We start from the raw sequence: 22,019 nt of genomic DNA, 5'->3' as shown, positions 1-22,019 counted from the left end.
GAACAGGAACCTGTTCCTGCAGTGACATTCACATTTCCCATCACGCAATGCGACGAGACCTTGTGTTTAATGTAAATAGATCACCACTGTGAAGGTGTTTAAGGAATATCCCCCTGCTTATTAAAGCTGTCAAAACAGTCAGTAACCAACATACATTCACCTAAAGGATTATTAGGAACACCTGTTCAATTTCTCATTAATGCAATTATCTAATCAACCAATCACATGGCAGTTGCTTCAATGCATTTAGGGGTGTGGTCCTGGTCAAGACAATCTCCTGAACTCCAAACTGAATGTCAGAATGGGAAAGAAAGGTGATTTAAGCAATTTTGAGCGTGGCATGGTTGTTGGTGCCAGACGGGCCGGTCTGAGTATTTCACAATCTGCTCAGTTACTAGGATTTTCACGCACAACCATTTCTAGGGTTTACAAAGAATGGTGTGCAAAGGGAAAAACATCCAGTATGCGGCAGTCCTGTGGGCGAAAATGCCTTGTTGTTGCTAAAGGTCAGAGGAGAATGGGCCGACTGATTCAAGCTGATAGAAGAGCAACTTTGACTGAAATAACCACTTGTTACAACCGAGGTATGCAGCAAAGCATTTGTGAAGCCACAACACGCACAACCTTGAGGCGGATGGGCTACAACAGCAGAAGACCCCACCGGATACCACTCATCTCCACTACAAATACAGTAAGAAAAAGAGGCTACAATTTGCACGAGCTCACCAAAATTGGACAGTTGAAGACTGGAAAAATGTTGCCTGGTCTGATGAGTCTCGATTTCTGTTGAGACATTCAAATGGTAGAGTCAGAATTTGGCGTAAACAGAATGAGAACATGGATCCATCATGCCTTGTTACCACTGTGCAGGCTGGTGGTGGTGGTGTAATGGTGTGGGGGGTGTTTTCTTGGCACACTTCAGGCCCCATAGTGCCAATTGGGCATCGTTTAAATGCCACGGCCTACCTGAGCATTGTTTCTGACCATGTCCATCCCTTTATGACCACCATGTACCCATCCTCTGATGGCTACTTCCAGCAGGATAATGCACCATGTCACAAAGCTCGAATCATTTCAAATTGGTTTCTTGAACATGACAATGAGTTCACTGTACTAAAATGGCCCCCACAGTCACCAGATCTCAACCCAATAGAGCATCTTTGGGATGTGGTGGAACAGGAGCTTTGTGCCCTGGATGTGCATCCCACAAATCTCCATCAACTGCAAGATGCTATCCTATCAATCTTGGCCAACATTTCTAAAGAATGCTTTCAGCAGTTTGTTGAATCAATGCCACGTAGAATTAAGGCAGTTCTGAAGGTGAAAGGGGGTCAAACACCGTATTAGTATGGTGTTCCTAATAATCCTTTAGATGAGTGTTTACTATTTATTCTTTTGCAGGAACATTTTTTGGACACAAATTCCTATTGACTGTTAGCTTTTAACACTAGAACTCCTGGAAAAATGAGGCTCTCCTCACGAGGAGCCCCCCCCCCCTTACTCCCCACACAAGCTGCCCGCCCCCTCTTCAGCACCATTAACACCTTTTGTTTTGCAAATGAATCACAGTCACTCAGTCAAAGTCACCCCCCAGCCTGAAGTCACTTCTTCAGCTCAGGTCTGCACTAAAGAGTTTATCTAGCGGTGTGTTGTAAGGAATGGTATACATGCTTTGATACAGCATAATTTGAAATATATTGGAACCCCCAAATCTACTAGGGTAACCGTGGTGTCAATTACACAAATATGTGATATAACAAATGCATATACTTGATTTATGTTCTTTACACAACTATATGTGTAAATTTATGATCAAATAAATGTTAGGTTTTGCAGACAATCTTATACACATGCATGCATGTACATTTTTGATATAAACACTTCATATGGTACATGGGAAAAAGTTGCATTATTGAGTCATGAGTGCAAGCTGCCAGAAATTTAGACACAGAATGTGTAAATTTCAAGTATCAGATGGTATAAAGATAAAGAGCATATGTGTGTGTGTATGACAGAGAGAGAGGGAGTCAGTGTCATTCAAGTGGAAGATACACATTTATTATATAAAATAAGCATATACACAAAAGGTACAAAACCATTTCTAGCCACTAAGTCGTCACACAGCCAAGAACCCTCCTTCCTACACTTGCGACAGGTGTACCTGTCACACTGCACACATCTCTCTGTGCTGTGGGTACCTGTCACACTGCACACATCTCTCTGTGCTGTGGTTCCTATTACAGTGACGGAGCACCTGACACTGAGTCTTCTTTCCAGCGGCAAGCTGAGGAACAGAAGCTTGTCTGAGTTGTATTTTCATTTCTTTTTCAATCTGTTTTTCTTGCATAAAACAACGCCGAAGTTCCTCTGCAAGGTGGGCCATGAACACTCGTCTTTTCTCTGTGGATCTTGTACACGCCTTGTAGAGAATGTGCGCGTTCATCGCTGCCAGGTCCAGAATGTTGTAGAACACGGCAACTGGCCACCGCCGTGTTCCTGTTCGCACCGTGTAGGCACGCACCTTCTGGTCCATGATGTCGACGCCACACTAAAAAAATAGAGACTTGTGTTACATTTTAAATCAATTGACATGTATAGTACATATAAAAAAATTAAGTACATTCACATACCTTCATACAGTTGTAGTCTGTGACCGTGTTTGGTTTTTTCTTGCGATCCTTGCCAATCTCCACGTTTCGGTGCATGGTGCTCAGAATGCAGACAGACTTCTTCTTTTTGGGTGCATACACTGTCAGAATAACAGGGCCTGTTCTGAACACTTGTGTGGAGAATTCCTTGAGTACTGACACATCTTTACCCTGAGGTGGAAGTTCCCGTCGTATCTTATTTATGGTGCCAAGCAGAGTCGTGTTGCGCTTCAGTAGTTTATTAGCTAGAGACAGAGATGTGAAGAAGTTGTCAGTTGTAACAGTTCTGCCCTTGTCCAGATATGGTTCCATGAGCTTTGTGACGACATTCTCAGAAAGTCTTTCTCCTTTGGGACGACTGGGATCCTTTCCTAAGTAAGGACTAGTATTGCACATGTACTTGGTCTCCAAATCAGCTGCAATCCAAAACTTGATACCAAATTTATCAGGCTTTGTAGCGATGTATTGCAAGAAAGGACAACGGACCTTGGACGGAAATAGCTGCTCGTCCACAGTAAGATGTTGTCCTGGGTTGTAACTTGAAATACAGTTACAGACGAAACGTTGCCAGATGTCTGAGATTGCTGCAAATCTGTCGGTTTTTGCTCGTTCTGCACGGGTGTCCTTGTTATCAAAGCGCAAATATCTCATAATTGCTTGGTAGCGGTCACGGGGCATTGTATTCTTGATTGCCGGCACCAGAAATAATTCAGACCAGACATCAGCCACTGCACCAACTGGGCTTGTCGTTGCTTTCGTGAACAAAATTGATATGAATGCCACCAGCTCACAGAGAGAAAGGGTCCAGCTGGGGTCTGTTCTGCAGCCTTTATGGATCGTGCAGTCCTTGATGGTCATCAGCATCCCTATGTCGATCAAACACAGAAAACTCTGCAGTCGGCTTGTGATTCTACTCTGTAGGAAGATAAATAAATAAAGGTGAATATACACAATAAATGTCATTCTAAATTGTTTTTATATAAAGAACAAGAAAAAGCATAATCACAGGAACATTGCATGATACCTTGACGTGCTCTGTAGGCCCTGCTGTCTCACTGAAGGAAAAACATGCAGAGGGATCACTGGCAGGGAGACGTCCAACATCATCTTTTTCCCAAACAGTGCCATCTTTAGCCTTCATGCTAAGTGCAGCTGCGTTGTCCTTCTGAGTTAGCTGCCAAGGCATCGAACAGTGAGTCCAGCATTCGCCAGGACGGTGGCCAGGGAGCTGTCGCCCACCTTCCACCAGCCAGGACCAGAGTACCTGAAAAAGAGGGTTCTGAAGGAGATTGCAGAGGGTAAAGAGAATGCAGAGAGTGTTGTACCAGAGCCTCTACTTGCAGAGGAACGCCCTCCAACACCCCCTGAGAGCCCTCAGTTGCACGTGATGGATAATATTGATTCCCCCCAAACTCGCACGCCCTCCCCTGGACCCCCCACCCCCGCAGAGTTCAGGCAATCCAAGCAAAGCACCAGTAAGGAGGACCCCAACCTGTTGAGCCCCGGTGTCTGGAATGGAGAAAAGACTAGCCGAGGGGGTGGCAGCCGTCCCACCACGCCTTCTTCTTCTGCTGTGCCCGCCCCACCTTCCGAGGAAGGCCGCAAGCCCTCACGTAGCCCCAGCCGGCAGAGCAGCAGGGCCCAGCAGGGCAGCGACCTGGAGATCAAGCCACTGCAGAAGACAGACTCCGAGTCGAAGGTGGCTGAGCCCCAGCCCAGTTCTTCAGCGAGAAACAGTCAAGTGTATTCCACTGATGAAGAAGACCAGGCTCTAGCCTCCAAAGGGCCTTCCAAATTGACTACCCCTGAGCCCAAAACAGATCTCAGACCCAAAACAGAGACATGGGAGTCCTCCCACGAGTGTCTGCCTTCTGCCACAGAGGAGAAACCAGAGTCAAATGAGGAAGGGAGGAAAGAACGGAAGGAAACAGTTAAGGTAGAGCTGAAACTGCCTGCAAGATCTGAGCCCACACCACCCCCTAGACCAGCTCCAAAAGCAGAGCCCAAGCTGGAAGTAAAATCAGAGCTCAGACCAGAAGTCAAACTAGAACCCAAGCCAATAGCTAAACTAGAGCCTAAGCAAGAACCAAAACCGTTGGCCAAAGCAGAGCTTAAAACTTTGCCCAAACCTGCTGGCAAACTGTTGCCCAAGATAGAACCCAGAATTGATATCCGGGCTAAGCCCATTCTCAGGGCTCCCACTGACATGAAAGATTCGTTAGAGGCTGAAGAGGGGCCAAATACAATCATGATTTGTATGGTCATACTGCTGAACATTGGTCTAGCCATTCTCTTTGTCCACATCCTGTCATGAGATGGTGCAACCCTGGATGTCATCTGATCCTGCTTTCTGAGGAAGATCACCTCCTTTCCAGGCAAGAACCACGAACAACCATGAAAGCAAAAGACCATCTGTTTACGTGGACAGCCCATCTGCAGGCCATAACGATGTAAAGCCAAAAATGGCATTTTATCTGCAGCTCGTTGGAAAGATCTGATATTTGTTGACCTAACCAAGAATAGGTAGAGCATTTCAATTAATTTCGGGGTTTTAAGACCATGCAGGAGAACCTGAGAGAAGTGCCGACATCAGTAATGTGACTCACTGCATGGAATCTGTGAGCCTACACATCAAGGGCATTCCTCAGGGGACGATAGCCTGCCATTGTTTTATGTGCACGCAGGTCTTGATGAAAGCCTTCATTCATAAATTAATAACTGCCAGTATGCAAGTGACTTTACGATTAATAAATCGCAATAATATTCTGTTTACATTGTGGGAATTTTACCACAGGTGAAATGAGTCAAAAGAAAATAATAACTTTGTTTTGACATGTTTTACTTTGAGTTGGAGCTGTATTAGGTAGTTGTTTGGATAAACGGGAACTGAACATGTACACTAATATGTTAGAGACAGCTATTGAAGACTTACTGTAGTATAGGAAAGACACTCTCACAATCACCCACTAGATTCTTCAGTGATACTCATCACAGCTTGTTTTTACACGAAAAGAGAAATGCTTTGTGTCGTTACACACAGATATTTCAACAGTGACTCAGCAAGCTGTCTTAAGTCTAATTAATATTTAGTCAGCCAGAGAGGGAGACATCTCTAGGTACCATGGAAAAGGATTAAGAGCTCTATGATTACAACATACATCAATCAGATGAGTCTGTATAACCGTTAGGAACTAACACCTCTACAAAACAATGGCAAGTCACAGACAGCCTCAAGTCACTATGCAGTTACAAGGGAAAGAAGTTGTTAATGACATTAAAAACATTTCCTAAGAATAAATGGAAATGTCATAATAATAATGCATGTGATAGCAGGAAGAGCTTTTTACTGAGAAGAGTGAATGGTAAAGGTCAAGGAGAAGAAGAGGTTATTAAATTTAAATGCCTACACAACTCCTGTCCTGTCCGGGAGGTTTCAGGCAGTAACTTACTACATAAATAAACAAATTATTTTCACACAGGTGAAGAGTCTTTTGCACTTGAAAATACATCTAGACATGACACATAATTTTTTATGTCACAAAGTGTTTTCTACTGCTGCAACGCAAAGGTTTTATGTGGCACATTAGATGGTATTTGTTAAGAATAGTTGCTCTTAGTCTGTTTTACAGAACAAAAAAACATCTATAGTTTATGGATATTGTTACAAAAACATATTTATAAAGGAAAACTGGTCATGTAACAAAACCAAGCAGGTTTTATGAGCATTTGTTCACATTGTAGTGTGTGTTTTTGTACCCTTTTAAAGGACATTGTATGTTTCAATGGTATTGTGGTGTTTGCAATAAATGTGAATGTAAAATTCCAAAAAAAAAAAAAAAAAAAATTTCCAAAAAGAGAAAAAGACACAACATAACAGGAAAAAAATTCTGAAACTTTAATTTCTAAAAGTTTTTGAACATTACTGAAAATCCACATTCCAGGGAGATTTTAACAATGAAACAAATTATAAACACGTTATTGTAAAAATGCAGATATTGGAATTCGTAACATTTTTACCTGACAGAATGCTATCTTGTTAGGTGCTTCAATAGATTGCCTGTCAGTGAATAGTTCTTTTAGGTTTGCATTTCAAAATCGTAACCGTTTTGTACTTTTGACAATCCTAATCTAATATAACAAAAAAGGTTATGTGGCAGTTTGGGCTTATGCCACGTGTTGCCGATAGGGGGTCGTATGGTTTGGGGGGTTGTTAAACTTTAATAGAATAAAAATACATTACATGTGTAGGAATTATTAGCTCAAATAAATTTTAATATTCTCCACCAATATGTTTGAATTAATTAAAGTTTAATTAATTATTATTTAATGCTGATTATTAATCAATTGTTATGCCGAATGGTCGGCTCCTCCAAACTCAATTGCGGTATCCCTGTGAGTCTGTTAATGTGAGACTTAAATGGGATTCACTAATTACCAGTATCGCTTAGTAACCTGGGTTAGAAGGCTCGTCCAGCGAGCTGCATCACCAGGTAATGTACACGATTGGTAGCGAAGCTCCCCTCACGGCCAATGAGAGAGAGTCTCGCGATGTTTCAGGCTAGTTTGAGGTTCAGAGCGTGTAGCAAGATCGCACAAAGGCAGGAACTTATTATGAGACACACAATGACGGAGGCTAAAGTTGTGTAAAAGACATGCATTTATTCCTAGCTAACACTACAACTGACATAAGACAGACATTACACCTAACACAAACAACAAACACGAAATAACGGAATAAAACAAACAATGTAATTATGAAAATGCAATGACCAGATTTAAATGAGTAACCTGAAATGGGAAATACTGTTCTGCAAAGCAAGCACAGTTTGTGGAAACACGACCCTAAAGTCTTATAGCAGGTTAACAGAACAGCTTAAGTTGTTAGAATGAAAGGAAGTTGGTTTACTTGGTTGAACAGTGGGGGGGGGGGGTCTTGGCAGTTGATGGCAGAGCTGCTGAGCCGATGGCACTCAAGAAGGCGCGGCGTTTGAAACAGTGGAGTGGAGCCCCTTTGGATTCTCTCTCCTGGTGAAGCCTTGTCTTGGGTGCTGTTCTCTGTTCAGCTGGGCCTTCACCGGAGGGTTTCTGGTGGGCTTCTCTGCTCCCGGGCTGATGGTCTTTTCTGTACGGCTGCTGGGTGTTCTCTGCGCTGCTGCTGGTTGTTCTCTGCGCACCTTTGTTCTGAGGTGCTAGATTTTTATGGTCTAAAGTTCATGAATAGGGATGACCAGGAATTCGACTCCTGGCCCAATGGCTGGCCATCCATTTGGCGGGCTTTCGGAAGGGGGTCTGTATCAGTCCTTTTGGGATTTATGGCCCGCCTGATTCTACCTTTACTGATGATTTTCATTAAGCTGTTAAACTTTTGATACATCCACTTTTATGGTAATCACTGACCAGATTCGGAATCAGGGGTGATTAACAATCAGTTTGATACCAAACATGCCATACCAGCTTCACAGGTACATACCTCATACCATCTGCATTAATTGATTAAACAATTAATTATTTTATCTATGTGACTGATTCACATCAGTATAGGATACAGGTGTTTTGGGTTGCACCTCAACAGATGTTACACTTTGTGCGGATATTACATCAAATATTCATATTACAAACAGCACATCTTATCCATAGATAGGCGTGGCCGTTAGTTTGTGGTAATATCAATATAAGTTACACATCTGGAAACAACATAATTTGTTTGGTGTGGCTTATGCCAATTCATCTTCTCCAGAATGGATAAAATACACCTTAATTCAGTTCTTTTAACATAGCATGGTAGAAACAAAGAAACTTGGTGAGGTCCACCAAGATCAGATAAGGACCACAAAGGAATGTTGGAAGAGAAGGGGGGGGTTTTAACAAAGTTAGGACACATTGTTTACACTCACTTTCCAGATTCTTCTGGTATACCATGAGAACATATATACAATGGTAGCTATACCTATCTATTTATTTAAATTTATACGTGTTCAAGTGTAAAGGGGTAAAATAGGTGATACTCCGTGAACATGGTTATAAGGGTGGCACACAAAACACTGAGATTGTCTAAGGACACATACAAACATAACCTATCTGTATATTGAGACTAGTAGTTGTGAGCAGGGCTCTGAACCGGTTCAAGGAACGAAAGCGAAAAACAAAAACAAATGACATTGAACAGGAACAAAAACGAAAACAAAATCAATTTTAATCGTTCTGAACAGAAACGGAAACAGAAATTCCAAATTAACCGGTTAATAACGGTATTTTTATCGTTCTCTGTATTATATCAATTTGGCAGACCAAAAACACAAATTCAAATTGTGTGTGCAAATGCGACGGTGACGCATACAACGTGAAATGCCCGCGAAGCAGACGTCATAAGCAGAGCCCTTTCTGATGCGACGAGCTTAAGGTTACCAAGCACCTGGCTGTTTCATGTGCAAAGGTATGTTTAGGTTTAAGTTATTGTAGCCTAATTAAAACTTGTAGTTAAAATTACAAAAAATAATTACTGATTGTCTATTGTTTTTAGATGGGTCGCCATAAAGAAAATCCCTTTCGTCAATTTTTTTCATATGACAAATCGTCTGATAAATCGATCTGTAATATTAAAGGATGCGGGGCAGAAATAGCTGGGAATCATGGCGGTAACCTGCAGAGACACATTCAACGTAAGCATCCAACGAAATATGTTGAGTCGACCAGCAATAAAAGGTCAGCAGCTGATGGACAAACGACTCTAGACGCGGTCGTAGTGAAAAAGCCAAAGACAACAGGCCTACATGTTCAAATGTCTCCAGAATGTCTTCCAGTAGACTATTTGGTATATTATAATTTAAGTTGTTGATCTGTTGTGTTAAATGTTAAAAAAAATCTGTTGTTGTGCATCTGTAATGCATTGTAATGTTACAATGCATTACGTTTTCTTTTACTTTTATGCATTAAATGTAAAATCATAACTATCTGGAGTTCTGCTTTGAGTGAAAATAGCCTATAATAGGCTATTATGCATATTAGGTAAGGAATAAGTCAACAGGTTTTTATCGCAGATTAAGCCGTGTGGTCAGGATGTTAAGCGGATGGTCTTGAAGGGGCTTATTTCGCTATAGTATTATCAAACAAGAAAATTGTTTTAAAAAAATTATTAGCGCATTTGTAACGAGTTTCCAGGTGAACTCGTTTACTTTCGGTTTTAAAGACAAGAAGTTCAAATGACACGAACACGGAATTTAGTTTAATCATTTGTAAACATAATGCCAAACATGTTATTAAAAGGCACACACTATCTATCTATCGCGCCGTGTAATAAAATAACGTTTATTAACCGGTATTTTTTCTAGAAAACCGTTTTCGGAACGTATTGTTTAATGAGGAACGCAAGAACAGAAACGGTATAATATCGATTCTGCTCGGAGTGAACCGAATGGATTTTTTTCCCGTTTTTAAGCCCTGGTTGTGAGTAAATCAATATACAGGGTATACAAAAGCCAAACTTAAATGAAATTTCCTTTAGGGTGTTTGTCTGTTGGGTGAGTGAAATGTAAGGCAGAATGTATGGGGAGGGGGTTGTGTGCCAAGTCGAGGGACCCCTGTCCGTGAAGTCCACTCTGCTTGTCTGTAGGTCCCTAAATCTTTGGGCAATAAAAGTTGGAGTGCTAGCCTCCCTGGTTATCTGTGTGTGTGTGTTTGTGTGTGTAACCCCCCTTTGGTGCCTCTCGTACCAGGCTCGGCCTTGTCTCAGGCCACCTGGAATTTAGGCCCTGTGATATGTGTATGTGTGATCCTACACATGTATTTTATTAATGTGTTATTTTTAATTACGTTTTTAAGGAATAATAAAACATATAGCAGGATGAACGTAAGCTAGGGCAAAACTTTAGTGTTACATTTAAAAAGAAAGAAAGAAAAGCAGGCGGAATTTAAAACAAGTAGAGACATGCCCCGAGCGAAACACCGTATTTTAAACAAACGACACAAGTCCCAAACTTTTAAGCAAGCTCAAAAAGAGCAAATGCGAAACAAGCACAAACATTTGAAACCCATTACATTTAACCAATGTGTTTAAAGAAGAACAAGAAAAACTTTTAGCGATATTTACCAGTGTTAGGTTGAAGAAAACATTTTACCCCCGCAGCTTGCCCCGTGTGCTGCCTGCCTGTTCAAACTTGCGGGTCAACTGAAGCACGGTGGGGGCAGCACGCGTGACGCAGGCGCCCTGACGCAGACACACGTTCAAAATGGCGACGGCTGAAATTGTAAGCGCTAACCCATGGCCCTTAATTGTGTGAGCACGCCACCATCCTGACAGAATGCGCATTAACTCTATTTGTTAATCTGACTTATTTGTAAATAGTATAAATAATATATTTCTAAATTAAATAAAAGTCGATTTGTAATAGCATTTTTAAATAGACAAAATGTATGCATATATGTACCATGTTCACCAGGGTGGCCAAGTGGTTAAGGCGTTGGACTTAAGCTCCAATGGACGTATGTCCGTGTGGGTTCGAACCCCACCCCAGGTAGACCCTTTTCTGGGCTCTCTCTCTCTCTCTCTCACTCGCTCTCCACGTAGAGACACTTAAATAGCAGCGTTGCTGTCAAATCTGTGACAAAAATGGCGACCGACGGCCAAAATGTTTCCGATCTCGATAGAGCTTGCAATGACAAAAGAGCCGTACCCGTAACTTGGTACTGCTAAACCCGACACAGTATAAAATGATCTATTTCTAATTAAAATGAAAGTCGGACTCTAACACCACAAGTCCCGACTGTTTAGCAACATTTAGCTAATTTCATCAACGGACGGCTAATCACAAGGAATAAACATCTTAAAAGATGTATTTACTTGTATTTTGCTATCAGGGCTTTAGAGTTTAACTTCAGTTCGGTGAAAGTATAGGACCGCAATGTGTATGCAGACCCAAAACACGCTAATTACTTAGGCGTTCACGCAACTTATCGCGAAAAACCAGGCAGAAATAGACTTGTAATTTTAATTTTTTTTTAATAAAATTAAAAAGATATTAACTGTTTTTGTTAACGTTTAAAGGTATAAAAAAACTTTTAGACAATAAGTTTTAGGGCTGAATTCATGTGCTTTAACAAAATGTGGCACCGACGACATTGTCGTACTGAAAATAGCCAAAGCCTACTAATGTTTTAAACTAGAAATAATTCTCTTTAACATAAATGTACTGTTTTAATACACTGTTTGATACAAAATATGTGAATAGACTAGACAATAAGTTTTAGGGCTTAACTCGTGTTTTAGCAAAATGTGGCGCCGACGATCCAAGCGCTGTCTGGCCTGTTTGCAAATGTACCAGCATGCACGAGAAACATTGTGTAAAAACTTTTGCTTCAAGATTCGATATGGAAGTTAGCCGACAAAATTTTGCAGATTTCATAAAACAAGACACGGCAAGAATCGCGTTCTATCCAGCGATGGGCCCCTCTGCCTAACCCAACATGGACGCCTCACAAGCGAGACAGCGGAAGCAGCATATACTATGGGTAACCGATCCCCAGCATCTCGAATCTATCAGGAAAAAAATTGTTAAGTTTTTGAACAAACTGCTGGCGTTTTTTCTAACAGTGATGACATGGGCACAGTGCGAGCTGGCGAGACAGGGTAAGCATTGAACTCGGGGTAACATTCTCGCAACATGATTATGGCAGTGTATACAGGCCTCGCTCCACTGTCTTGCTCGGTCGGTGCGTGGCTGTTCGCCCGGACAAACACTGTTGTGTTTAATTGCTGTAGAAGCTAGTGAACGGCATGTATCAACATACATCAAAAGCATTTTATGGTCATCCGTTCACAAGCCATTAAACATGGGGGTAGAATCATCCGCTCCCAGGCTATTAGACATATGGTGTAGTCATAAACAGTCGCTGATGTTTAACAAGGTACGGGGAACGACCAAGAATTAGCATTGCTTCACAAAAGTTTAATCAAGAGGTGACAGGCCGCTCTTTGAAAATGAGCAGGGCATATATAGTGCGTCGACCGTTTCAAAACCGAATATCTGCCTTATTTTCGGTGTGACCTGAATAATATAGGTGTTTATGGATTATTACAAGTGCGTTTTGTATGGAGTAAGATCGCTGTCAAAAATAACTCGTAAAAATGTACGTCAAATGTACGTTTCACAAGCGTAAATAACGCTTGCGCCTCTGAAAATTACGCTTGCTTCTGAAATTTACGCTTGCGCTTCTGAAAATTACGCTTGCTTCTGGAATTTACGCTTGCGCTTCTGAAAATTACGCTTGCTTCTGAAATTTACGCTTCTGAAAATTACGCTTGCTTCTGAAATTTACGCTTCTGAAAATTACGCTTGCTTCCGAAATTTACGCTTGCTTCTGAAATTTACGCTTGCGCTTCTGAAAATTACGAGTGGATTCTCAAGCCTGAACAACCTGTCAAAATACGTCATTGGACGTACAAGGCATTCTCTATCGAGGAAGAAACAATCGATTTTTGTTACTACGCATGTGCCGCAAAGCTGGAAAGATGGAGAACCAACCCAACCCGCCGAATTCACAGGTATTTCTATTAGTTTACTTGTTGTTGCACAACACTTTTTCTCGGTGTACAGAATGTAACAAAATTAAGGTAAAGTATGTTATACTTTATTCGTACTAATTATAGTTGGTTATTTATTATGCAGAAGTATGTCACTGCTGCTGTCTAGTAATGTGTCAGGCTAAGCTGTTAATAGTCTCATGTATATGAGATGGACATTTAAGTACACAGTGTTATTTTCTGATAAATAATAAAGAGTGTACTGTAGCTATGGCTAACAGTTATAATTTTGTTTTCATAAGAATAAGATTTTTCATACAGCTTACGGTTCAGTGAGCACAAACCACTTCACGGGCATGTAGTAGTTATTAAGTTTTGTTGATATTTGCTTTAACAGGTATCATTGGTGACACAAGTACTGGACAGACTCAGACACAGGATAATTAGCATTTTACATCAACCACAACTGGATTTGGACTACTTCTTGTATGTCATCAATCAAGAAATGTTTATATTGACATCTGCTTCAACAGTTTTTGATATTCCGATTGAAATTATAAATACTTTGTCTGACCTTCAAAGAAAGCTGCAGAGAAGCCTTGCACAGGAGGACTTTGTTGCCTTTGTAAGACAAGGGTGTGAGGGTCGTGGTCGTCCAAAATTTGTGTTTTCAGGTGAACTGCTTGGATTTCTAACTGATATGCCACTCCCAGTGGCTTGTATAGCAAATATATTAGGTGTTAGTGAGGCAACCATCTTTAGACGTATGAGGGAGTTGGGCTTGTCAACCAGGTCAACATACAGTGGTGTGTCAGATGAAGAGCTGGACAATTTAATCATGTCTATCAAAAGAAGACTACCAACTGCTGGATATCGTATGGTTAAAGGGTGTCTACAAGCAGAAGGACACAGAGTTCAGTGGAGTCGTGTCAAAGAAAGCATGCACAGAGTTGACGCTCCTGGAATTTTGGAAAGGATGACTCAACTTGGCTGTATTGTCAGGAGGACGTACTTTGTGCAAGGCCCACTGTCCCTGGTTCATGTGGACACTAACCACAAACTCATAAGGTATTTTAAAAAGTATTTATCAAGACACTTTTATCACTTTATGCATTACAGAGTTAATAGTAGCTCCAATCATAAAAACTGTCTTGCTCATAAGTTAAAAACATTTTCTGGTCTGTGTGTTTCTGCTCTCTCAAGGTACAACATTGTCATATTTGGGGGTATAGATGGATACTCCAGAAAGGTGTGTTTCTGTTGCACCACTTCTGCAATTTTGAGTTTTTATTATTAGTTATACTGATATTAAAGATTCACAGTAAGGATAATGACTTCTAAATTTATTTGAACGTGTTAACCACAAGCTTAATATCTCTAAACAAATGCAATTTAAAAGCAAATGTATGCTTTAACGTGGTGTTTAACAAATATATTTTAACACATTTGACATACATTGTTTGTGCATCTATATTTAGATCATGTACCTGGAACCAGCCACAAATAATCGCTCAAGTACAGCCCTCTCATTTTTTCTGAAGGCGGTACAAAATCATGGCTGGCCTTCACGGTAAAACAAAAAACGATGCATATTTTATACATAAAAAATATTTTTTAATAACTTTACTATTATCCCCATATACAAGCACCAACTATGTGCCTTTTGTACACTGTTTTAGGGTGAGAGGTGATGAAGGTGTAGAGAATGTCAAAATAGCAGAAACCATGTTCACAGTAAAAGGTACAGGAAGGGGAAGCTTCATCGCTGGAAAAAGCGTGCATAACCAAAGGTATGACATACCAAAAATTAAAGTCTAAGTAATGTATATTGTCAGATAAAATACGGGTTTCTTTTTACAGCCATTTACTCCTGACAAGGCTGGATTTAAGGCTAGATTATGTCCATTTGCCCTTCCAGAATTGCTATAGTTGTTTTCTTCTGAGTTCAGACTCAACATCTTTTTACAGGTTTTTATACATTCATGTTTTATGATATTAAGCCATATGAGCAAAAACACACTTTTAACTAGTGACAGAAAAATACAAAACTTATGTTAATGCATTTTATTAAAATTGATGTTACTGAAAACAGTGTCATTCTCATTAGTGCATAGCTTGTCAGTTGCAGTTAATGTTTTTTTCAAATTTCTAGAATTGAACGTCTGTGGAGAGATGTCTGGGTCAGTGTTACACAGATATATTATGAGGTTCTTCACAGCCTTGAAGAAGACTGCCTTTTGGATATATCAAATACACTTCACCTCTTCTGTGTGCACTACGTTTTCATAAAAAGGCTGCAGAATGATCTGCACACATTCAGTCAAGGGTGGGACAATCACCCCTTGCGCACAGAAGGAGGACTAACTCCAAACCAGTTGTGGGTTTTGGGGCATATGCAGACCCCTTCCACTGAGGCTGAAGAAAATGTGCAGGTGGTTGAAATTATTGTATTATTGTTAAACTGACTGGAAATACGGACTGCATCTTATAATTTTATCTGAATATATTCTTTTCTATATTTTCTCCCAACGTCTTATAGAACCTGGACCTGTATGGAACAGACTGGGAATCATTTGATTATGTGAATGAGGAACACCACGGAATTGAACTTCCAGAAATTGAATGTCCAATGACCCCAACAGTGATGGATAGAATAGAAACTGCCATCAATCCTACAGCACAGTCTGAATCTTTTGGACGAGACATTTATGTTGCAATGGTTCAATATGTAGAAAGTATTTTGTCATCTGAAGGGTATGTCTGAATGCGATACATTGAATCCTGACACTGTAAATCAGTTACATTATTTATTTGCAATGGCTGTCACTGTAGCCATTCATTTACATCTCAGAATAACAGCATATATTTTGAAGAAAAACTATGTGAATTTAAAGCTATTAAAGAATTTAAGCTGTCTGTAGTTGTAGGTCTGACCAGTGTGGTGGTCTCACACCCTGTCGAATGACTGTCCATAACATAAAGCTAAATCCATAATGTTTTTGAAATCCTCAAAGGTCTTTGCATGAGCGGTTGGAAATATTATTGTGCTAGAACATGCACTCACAACTGGAAAGCACACAGTATGGTCTACATCACAGTCATGATTGAATTTAACAATTATCTTGAACTCCTCCTTTTCTCGTGGGAGAATAGGTTTGTGACTTTGTCCGGTAATCCACTGCATAACCCCGCCAACAGTGATTTTTGCTTGGCTCTCATCCACATTCTTGTCGTCTTCTTAAATATATAAAGAGGATGAAATGTGTTATTTAGAGATGATAGATACATATTAATAATACTTTAATAATAGTATACTGTACATACCATGATCCTCAATGTCCTGCAGGTAATCCTGGAAAAAGTTCATGATGCATATTTCGTTGCTATACCTGACAGAACCCTTCTCACTGAATAGAGTTTTGCAATTTTCCATTATGAAGGTAGAGTTGACCTAAGAGAAAGAACTGTTGTGATATTCTGTTTTTGTTAGAATACAGGAGAGTGTTTAGTTTTAAAAAAGTAAAATTACTCTGTCATCAGAATGGACTGGAACAAACAGAGGAAGGCAGATGTCAGGATACTTCTCCATGAGAACCAATAGATCGTAAAGCTGGAGACCTTTTCTGAGCTGATCCAGCATAGGGAGAACCCTCATGGTGTAATGTAGTACAATAGCTCTGTACAGAGGACACAGACAAATGACATGGTTTGGTAACACAAGTCAACACTTGTGCAAAATGTTTCTTCCTCATAAATACCTGACAATACGGTCCTTCTTTTCCAGAGACACAACTCCTGTGTATCCACAGTTTATAATTTCATCAGTCAGGTCTGTTATGCTGTCTTCAGTGGCATCATTAACCTAAAACAAAAAAAATAAGTGCATTGTTTATAACAGCATCCTGCTATTTAGAAGTAAACAAAGGTTGTGTGTACATTCATAAATGTGCATTAATGTCCCAAGTGGAACTTTTACCTTTGCAATAAGCAGGGACATCTCCATATCTAAAACATCACTGGTACAGACCTGTAAGTGGTCAGCATCACCAGAGCACAGGTACTGAAAGCACCACTCACGAAGAAAGGAAGGTGGGGGCCCACCTTGAGCCAGACTCACTGACATTATTTCTCCAGCAATCCTGGAAAATGAGAAAAAACATTCAAGTCAAATATTCTACATACCCCACAGCAGTGTTACAACATGAACATATACAGCTGGTTGTGAGTTCTGTATACATTTAGAAAACTTACCTGAAATACTTCTGGTCTAAGCTGTTCAAACAGTAAACAGGGTTTTTCCCTTTTCCATCACCATTACAGACAAACAGCTTCCTTTCAATTTCTGAAAGCATTTCTGGTACACATGTAAATTGGTTAAAATATTTATAAATAAACCAACATAATTTCTAAATCTACTCCAGGAGTAATGCAATGCTGGAAAAGTAAGGTGTATTTACATCTTTTACCATACCTGTTAAGAATTCTTTCCTTAAGGCACCAGTATCAACACCTGCTTCCCCTAAAAAAGTGACTTTCAGTTTACTTTTTGGGGAAGCTTTCTTTTGCCGTTGCCATTGCTGCATGCCTCGATGGAAGATGTCACGCCGAGACACACATACAGAAAATGTGTCCACATCATCAACTTGGGAGCTGATGCAATTTAAAATGTCTTCACAGCTTCAAATGAGAAAAAAAAATTAACATACCATTGAAAAAATCATACTAGTCAAAAGGAGTAATATCAATAATACCTTTGGAAACACTGTGTCACTTTTGTTGGTGTAGTTTCCTCATTGCTGGTACACTGCGCAATCCTGCATAAATAAAGGTTTGTTTAAATTTAGATAACTGATAATTGTACACAACCCAGCACAGGCAATTGCAAAAATTGCAAAAAAATTGCTCAACCTTCCAAAGAAAATAGGATAAATCATGCAGAACACTCAGTAAGGACTATGTTGGATTTTTTGTAATGGCCAAAGACACATCTATTTTTTTCAGTCACAAACCTACAAAGCTATGTAAAATTAAGACCAAAATGATATACCGTAATCCACAGTCTGAAGCATGAATTTCGATGATGTCTCTAGCAAACACCTTTTCGCAAACAGGACACATACTCTAAAAGTAAAAGATAAAGTCAAAATGTACTCTGTACCCAAATGTATTCTATTGTCTGCATTACATCACAATTTGTCATTCACTGTACCAAATAATACCAAAGAGATTACTTAAAGAATAACAACATTACACAAAGATTAAAATAGATTAAAATGTAATTTATATAAAGTTAACCAAAATTATACTTTCTAGAAATGACTAGACTGAGAATTACAAATCGTACTTTAGTTAAATCTACTGTGAAATATCTTACACTGTCAGTTGTGTCTCCATCAGATAGACATACCACCTCTTCTGGAGTTTCTTCTTCAGAGACATCCTACCACAGTATATCAGAACAGTAGAATTAATCTATTAACAACTCAATACCACTTTTGAATAAAATTAAATTTCCTAAATATTTCACGCTGTACCTTCCCTATCCTTTATTTTGGAAATGCAGGACAAAAATTCCACTGCACTCCAATATTAGGTACTGACAGTTTAGTGATGCATCAAATGTAATAAATATTAATATCTGTTTTTTGTGTCATTTAAAAAGGAATATGTTACCTCCCCAAAGTTCATGTGTTCCTCTTCACAGTTTTTAATATGTTCTGGCAAAATCGGAAGAGGAAACATTATTTTGCAGGTGGTACATTTTTCCTTGGGCATGTTTTCAAACTCCACTGCATCTGGTGGTAATGGAGAGGTATCCATTTTGTCCTGAAGAGGTACAATGTACATGGTACTCTTCCCATTTGAGCTCACAGCTTTTAACTGCCTCCCTGAGTAGCCATCTGGATCTGGGGTAATGATTAATAATTTCCTCTGTCCACCACCACCTGAAGTAGAGTATAAAAGAGAATATTTTAAAAAAGACAGTAAACTCTATTTTCAAAAGCCTAGAACACTGACAAAAAAAATACATATTGACATACCTGAGCTTTTCTGGAGTACCCAGCCACCAGAAACACTTGCTAGCTTTGGAAATGCACCTGTTATTATGTCAGATACCTTTGACAATAGGGAAAATTTAATAATTAATTATGATTCTAAATTTTCATGTGAAAAATTTAAATATTAAATTGCTTTTTGCAATATAGTCATCCATCTGATCCAGCTGACCCAAGACATGCAGTTGTTCAAACAAGATAAATGATATACCAATAGAATTCACAAATATATTAATTATTTTACCTGCGTGTGTGTAAAATGTTCTGGTATACTTATGGAACGTTTCCCAAGGCCAGCCATCATTAAACGGAGTTCTGTATCTGCCTTGGGAGTTGTGTCATATTTCTGGTCCAGTAAAAAAAAGTTGATGGTGCAGCTTTTGGCTGGACGTGTACTCGTATATGGAGCATACCGCTTTTTCCCCTTTATTTCCTTCCTGAATAATCCTGGGAAGGACCTACAAATGAACATTTTGAACAGGAAAAATGTAAGAATTCAAATAACACAGCATAACGTACATCCCTGGTAACTCACTAAAGAGCATATTACCTAGCCATTTCCTGCCGTACTGAACTGGAGGAGCCGGATGGCACTACCTCTCTCTGCACCTCTGTCTGTCCCCCTCTCTGCACCTGAGGCTGAACACTCAACTGAGCACTACTCTGTGCAGCAGTGGAAACAGCAGTCCCTGGGTACCCTACATGGGTGCTCAGCAAGTTCACTAAATTTTGTGCTGTATGAACAATTTCAGCTAAATGAACCTACAGGCAAAAATAAAGATTAATTTTAAAAAACACATGCATACAACAGAACATAAAAAGTTTAATACATGTCATAGACATTCCAGTTCTCTGTATAGCCTACTCTCCAAAATACACATTTCTGCAATGACAGAAATTAAGACAGTCACAACATATTGTAGCGGCTAGAGGACTAGGACTATTTAATGTTTATTATAGGGCAGTCCTCCCACCCCTTTTCAGCCAATCTCGGGGGGTTTGGAGATAGCGGGAATGTGGGGTACCTGCGGAGTGGATAAAAGGAAAAGTGGCGGGCTCCGCACAACCTTATATATACTGGGGAACATTAAGTGTTGCTGTTCTTTTTCTGTTGGATCCTGTTCTTTTGCGAGTTTGGTGTGGGCTGCGGCCGTACAGGGTACATTAAAGTGCTCTTTTGAGTTACGCATGTTGTCTGGCCATTACAATATTATAATAAATAATAACCAACTATAATTAGTACGAATAAAGTATAACATACTTTACCTTAATTTTGTTACATTCTGTACACCGAGAAAAAGTGTTGTGCAACAACAAGTAAACTAATAGAAATACCTGTGAATTCGGCGGGTTGGGTTGGTTCTCCATCTTTCCAGCTTTGCGGCACATGCGTAGTAACAAAAATCGATTGTTTCTTCCTCGATAGAGAATGCCTTGTACGTCCAATGACGTATTTTGACAGGTTGTTCAGGCTTGAGAATCCACTCGTAATTTTCAGAAGCGCAAGCGTAAATTTCAGAAGCAAGCGTAAATTTCGGAAGCAAGCGTAATTTTCAGAAGCGTAAATTTCAGAAGCAAGCGTAATTTTCAGAAGCGTAAATTTCAGAAGCAAGCGTAATTTTCAGAAGCGCAAGCGTAAATTTCAGAAGCAAGCGTAATTTTCAGAGGCGCAAGGCGTTATTTACGCTTGTGAAACGTACATTTGACGTACATTTTTACGAGTTATTTTTGACAGCGATCTTACTCCATAGTTTTGGTTTAAATTATTTCAGATCCATGTCACATCACGCAAATGATTACTATATAATATTTTACCGCACAACATTGCAGCTTGATTTCCTTGCATGGGTCAGAGTAAGTCATTATTTATTATATTATTATTTTGAATGATACTCGCTCTGTGTAGCTTAATCCACTTTTACTTCTATCTTGATTTCACACATTGTTAAAGAACCTATTGCAACCTGCTTGACACTGCAGTATTTCTAATACATCAGGTTAGGTGCCTCCGTGAAGTTGACGAGCTAATGATCATATAATCTACGCTACTTAATATTAATGGCCAATTTTACGAAATAGACATAAAAGCTGATTACGCGGATCGTACATCATGAAAAACACAAAACGTTAAAGCAATAATCCATACTTCGCTTGGCCCCTGTCAGGAATTTATACTTATGTCACTTGCACTTTAAATACAAAGTTCTGTCATCATATGCACATGTAGTTTTTAACTTTAAGTTTATTTACTATATTTGAACTTCTGTATTTCTCTTATTTTTAGCTGTTTTAACTTTTCAGTTTATTGTAAGATTTTTAACTGTTGACTTCTTCTTAATTGTATTTTACTTTTGATTTGATTTGCACAGTCTAAGCGTTGTTCAGAATACATTTCAGTACATGTTGTACTTCTATAACCATGTATGTGACGAATAAAGTATCTTGTATTATGTTTCGAACACTTACCAAAAGTGGACACTTTCAGTACTATAATTAAAACAGACACAAAATATCACTTTATCATTTATTAACAACAAACAACTCAAACGATATGGAATAAATAGCTTCATAAACTGTCAAACAAATTTTGAAGCACGTAAACGATATTCAGCATATGCCACATACAGTACAGAGCATGAACAACATTTCATGCACACAAAAAAAGTGACACTTCAGTTTGCATCAAATCAATCATCTCTTTTGAACTATAACTGTGAAACACTGCAACATGTTAACAATTACCATGTATAATCAAACAAAACAAACACCATGGAAAACTAAATATTTGAAATTACAGCT

General features: G+C 39.4%; 3 protein-coding genes and 1 non-coding gene across 4 annotated transcripts; 2 read left to right on the top strand and 2 right to left on the bottom strand.

The window, feature by feature from the left end:
• Positions 1 to 2,036: 2,036 nt before the first annotated feature.
• LOC140582194 (uncharacterized) lies at positions 2,037 to 2,967 on the bottom strand. Its single transcript, XM_072706237.1, has 2 exons — positions 2,631 to 2,967; positions 2,037 to 2,548 (listed from the first exon to the last, which is right to left on the bottom strand). The coding sequence occupies exons 1-2, from the start codon at positions 2,958 to 2,960 to the stop codon at positions 2,165 to 2,167; spliced, it is 714 nt and encodes a 237-aa protein (XP_072562338.1). The 5' UTR covers positions 2,961 to 2,967; the 3' UTR covers positions 2,037 to 2,164.
• Positions 2,968 to 3,108: 141 nt separating this feature from the next.
• On the top strand, positions 3,109 to 5,326 carry LOC140582150 (uncharacterized). Its single transcript, XM_072706172.1, has 2 exons — positions 3,109 to 3,162; positions 3,823 to 5,326. The coding sequence occupies exons 1-2, from the start codon at positions 3,109 to 3,111 to the stop codon at positions 4,960 to 4,962; spliced, it is 1,194 nt and encodes a 397-aa protein (XP_072562273.1). The 3' UTR covers positions 4,963 to 5,326.
• A 5,752-nt stretch (positions 5,327 to 11,078) lies between these two features.
• trnal-uaa (transfer RNA leucine (anticodon UAA)) lies at positions 11,079 to 11,161 on the top strand. Its single transcript has one exon. It is a non-coding gene; the product is annotated as a tRNA-Leu (tRNA).
• A 3,600-nt stretch (positions 11,162 to 14,761) lies between these two features.
• On the bottom strand, positions 14,762 to 21,338 carry LOC140582263 (uncharacterized). Its single transcript, XM_072706540.1, has 15 exons — positions 20,556 to 21,338; positions 19,771 to 19,982; positions 19,465 to 19,678; positions 19,206 to 19,281; positions 18,838 to 19,109; positions 18,539 to 18,604; positions 18,212 to 18,285; positions 17,916 to 17,978; positions 17,636 to 17,841; positions 17,416 to 17,518; positions 17,141 to 17,303; positions 16,923 to 17,026; positions 16,694 to 16,841; positions 16,489 to 16,615; positions 14,762 to 16,401 (listed from the first exon to the last, which is right to left on the bottom strand). Exons 1-15 carry the CDS (start codon positions 20,607 to 20,609, stop codon positions 16,112 to 16,114), a joined length of 2,172 nt encoding a protein of 723 aa, XP_072562641.1. The 5' UTR covers positions 20,610 to 21,338; the 3' UTR covers positions 14,762 to 16,111.
• Positions 21,339 to 22,019: the final 681 nt, after the last annotated feature.

The sequence above is a fragment of the Paramormyrops kingsleyae genome, chromosome 24 (assembly GCF_048594095.1).
Source record: "Paramormyrops kingsleyae isolate MSU_618 chromosome 24, PKINGS_0.4, whole genome shotgun sequence".
Taxonomy (NCBI): Eukaryota; Metazoa; Chordata; class Actinopteri; order Osteoglossiformes; family Mormyridae; genus Paramormyrops; species Paramormyrops kingsleyae.
This window is presented reverse-complemented; position numbering and strand designations above follow the sequence as displayed.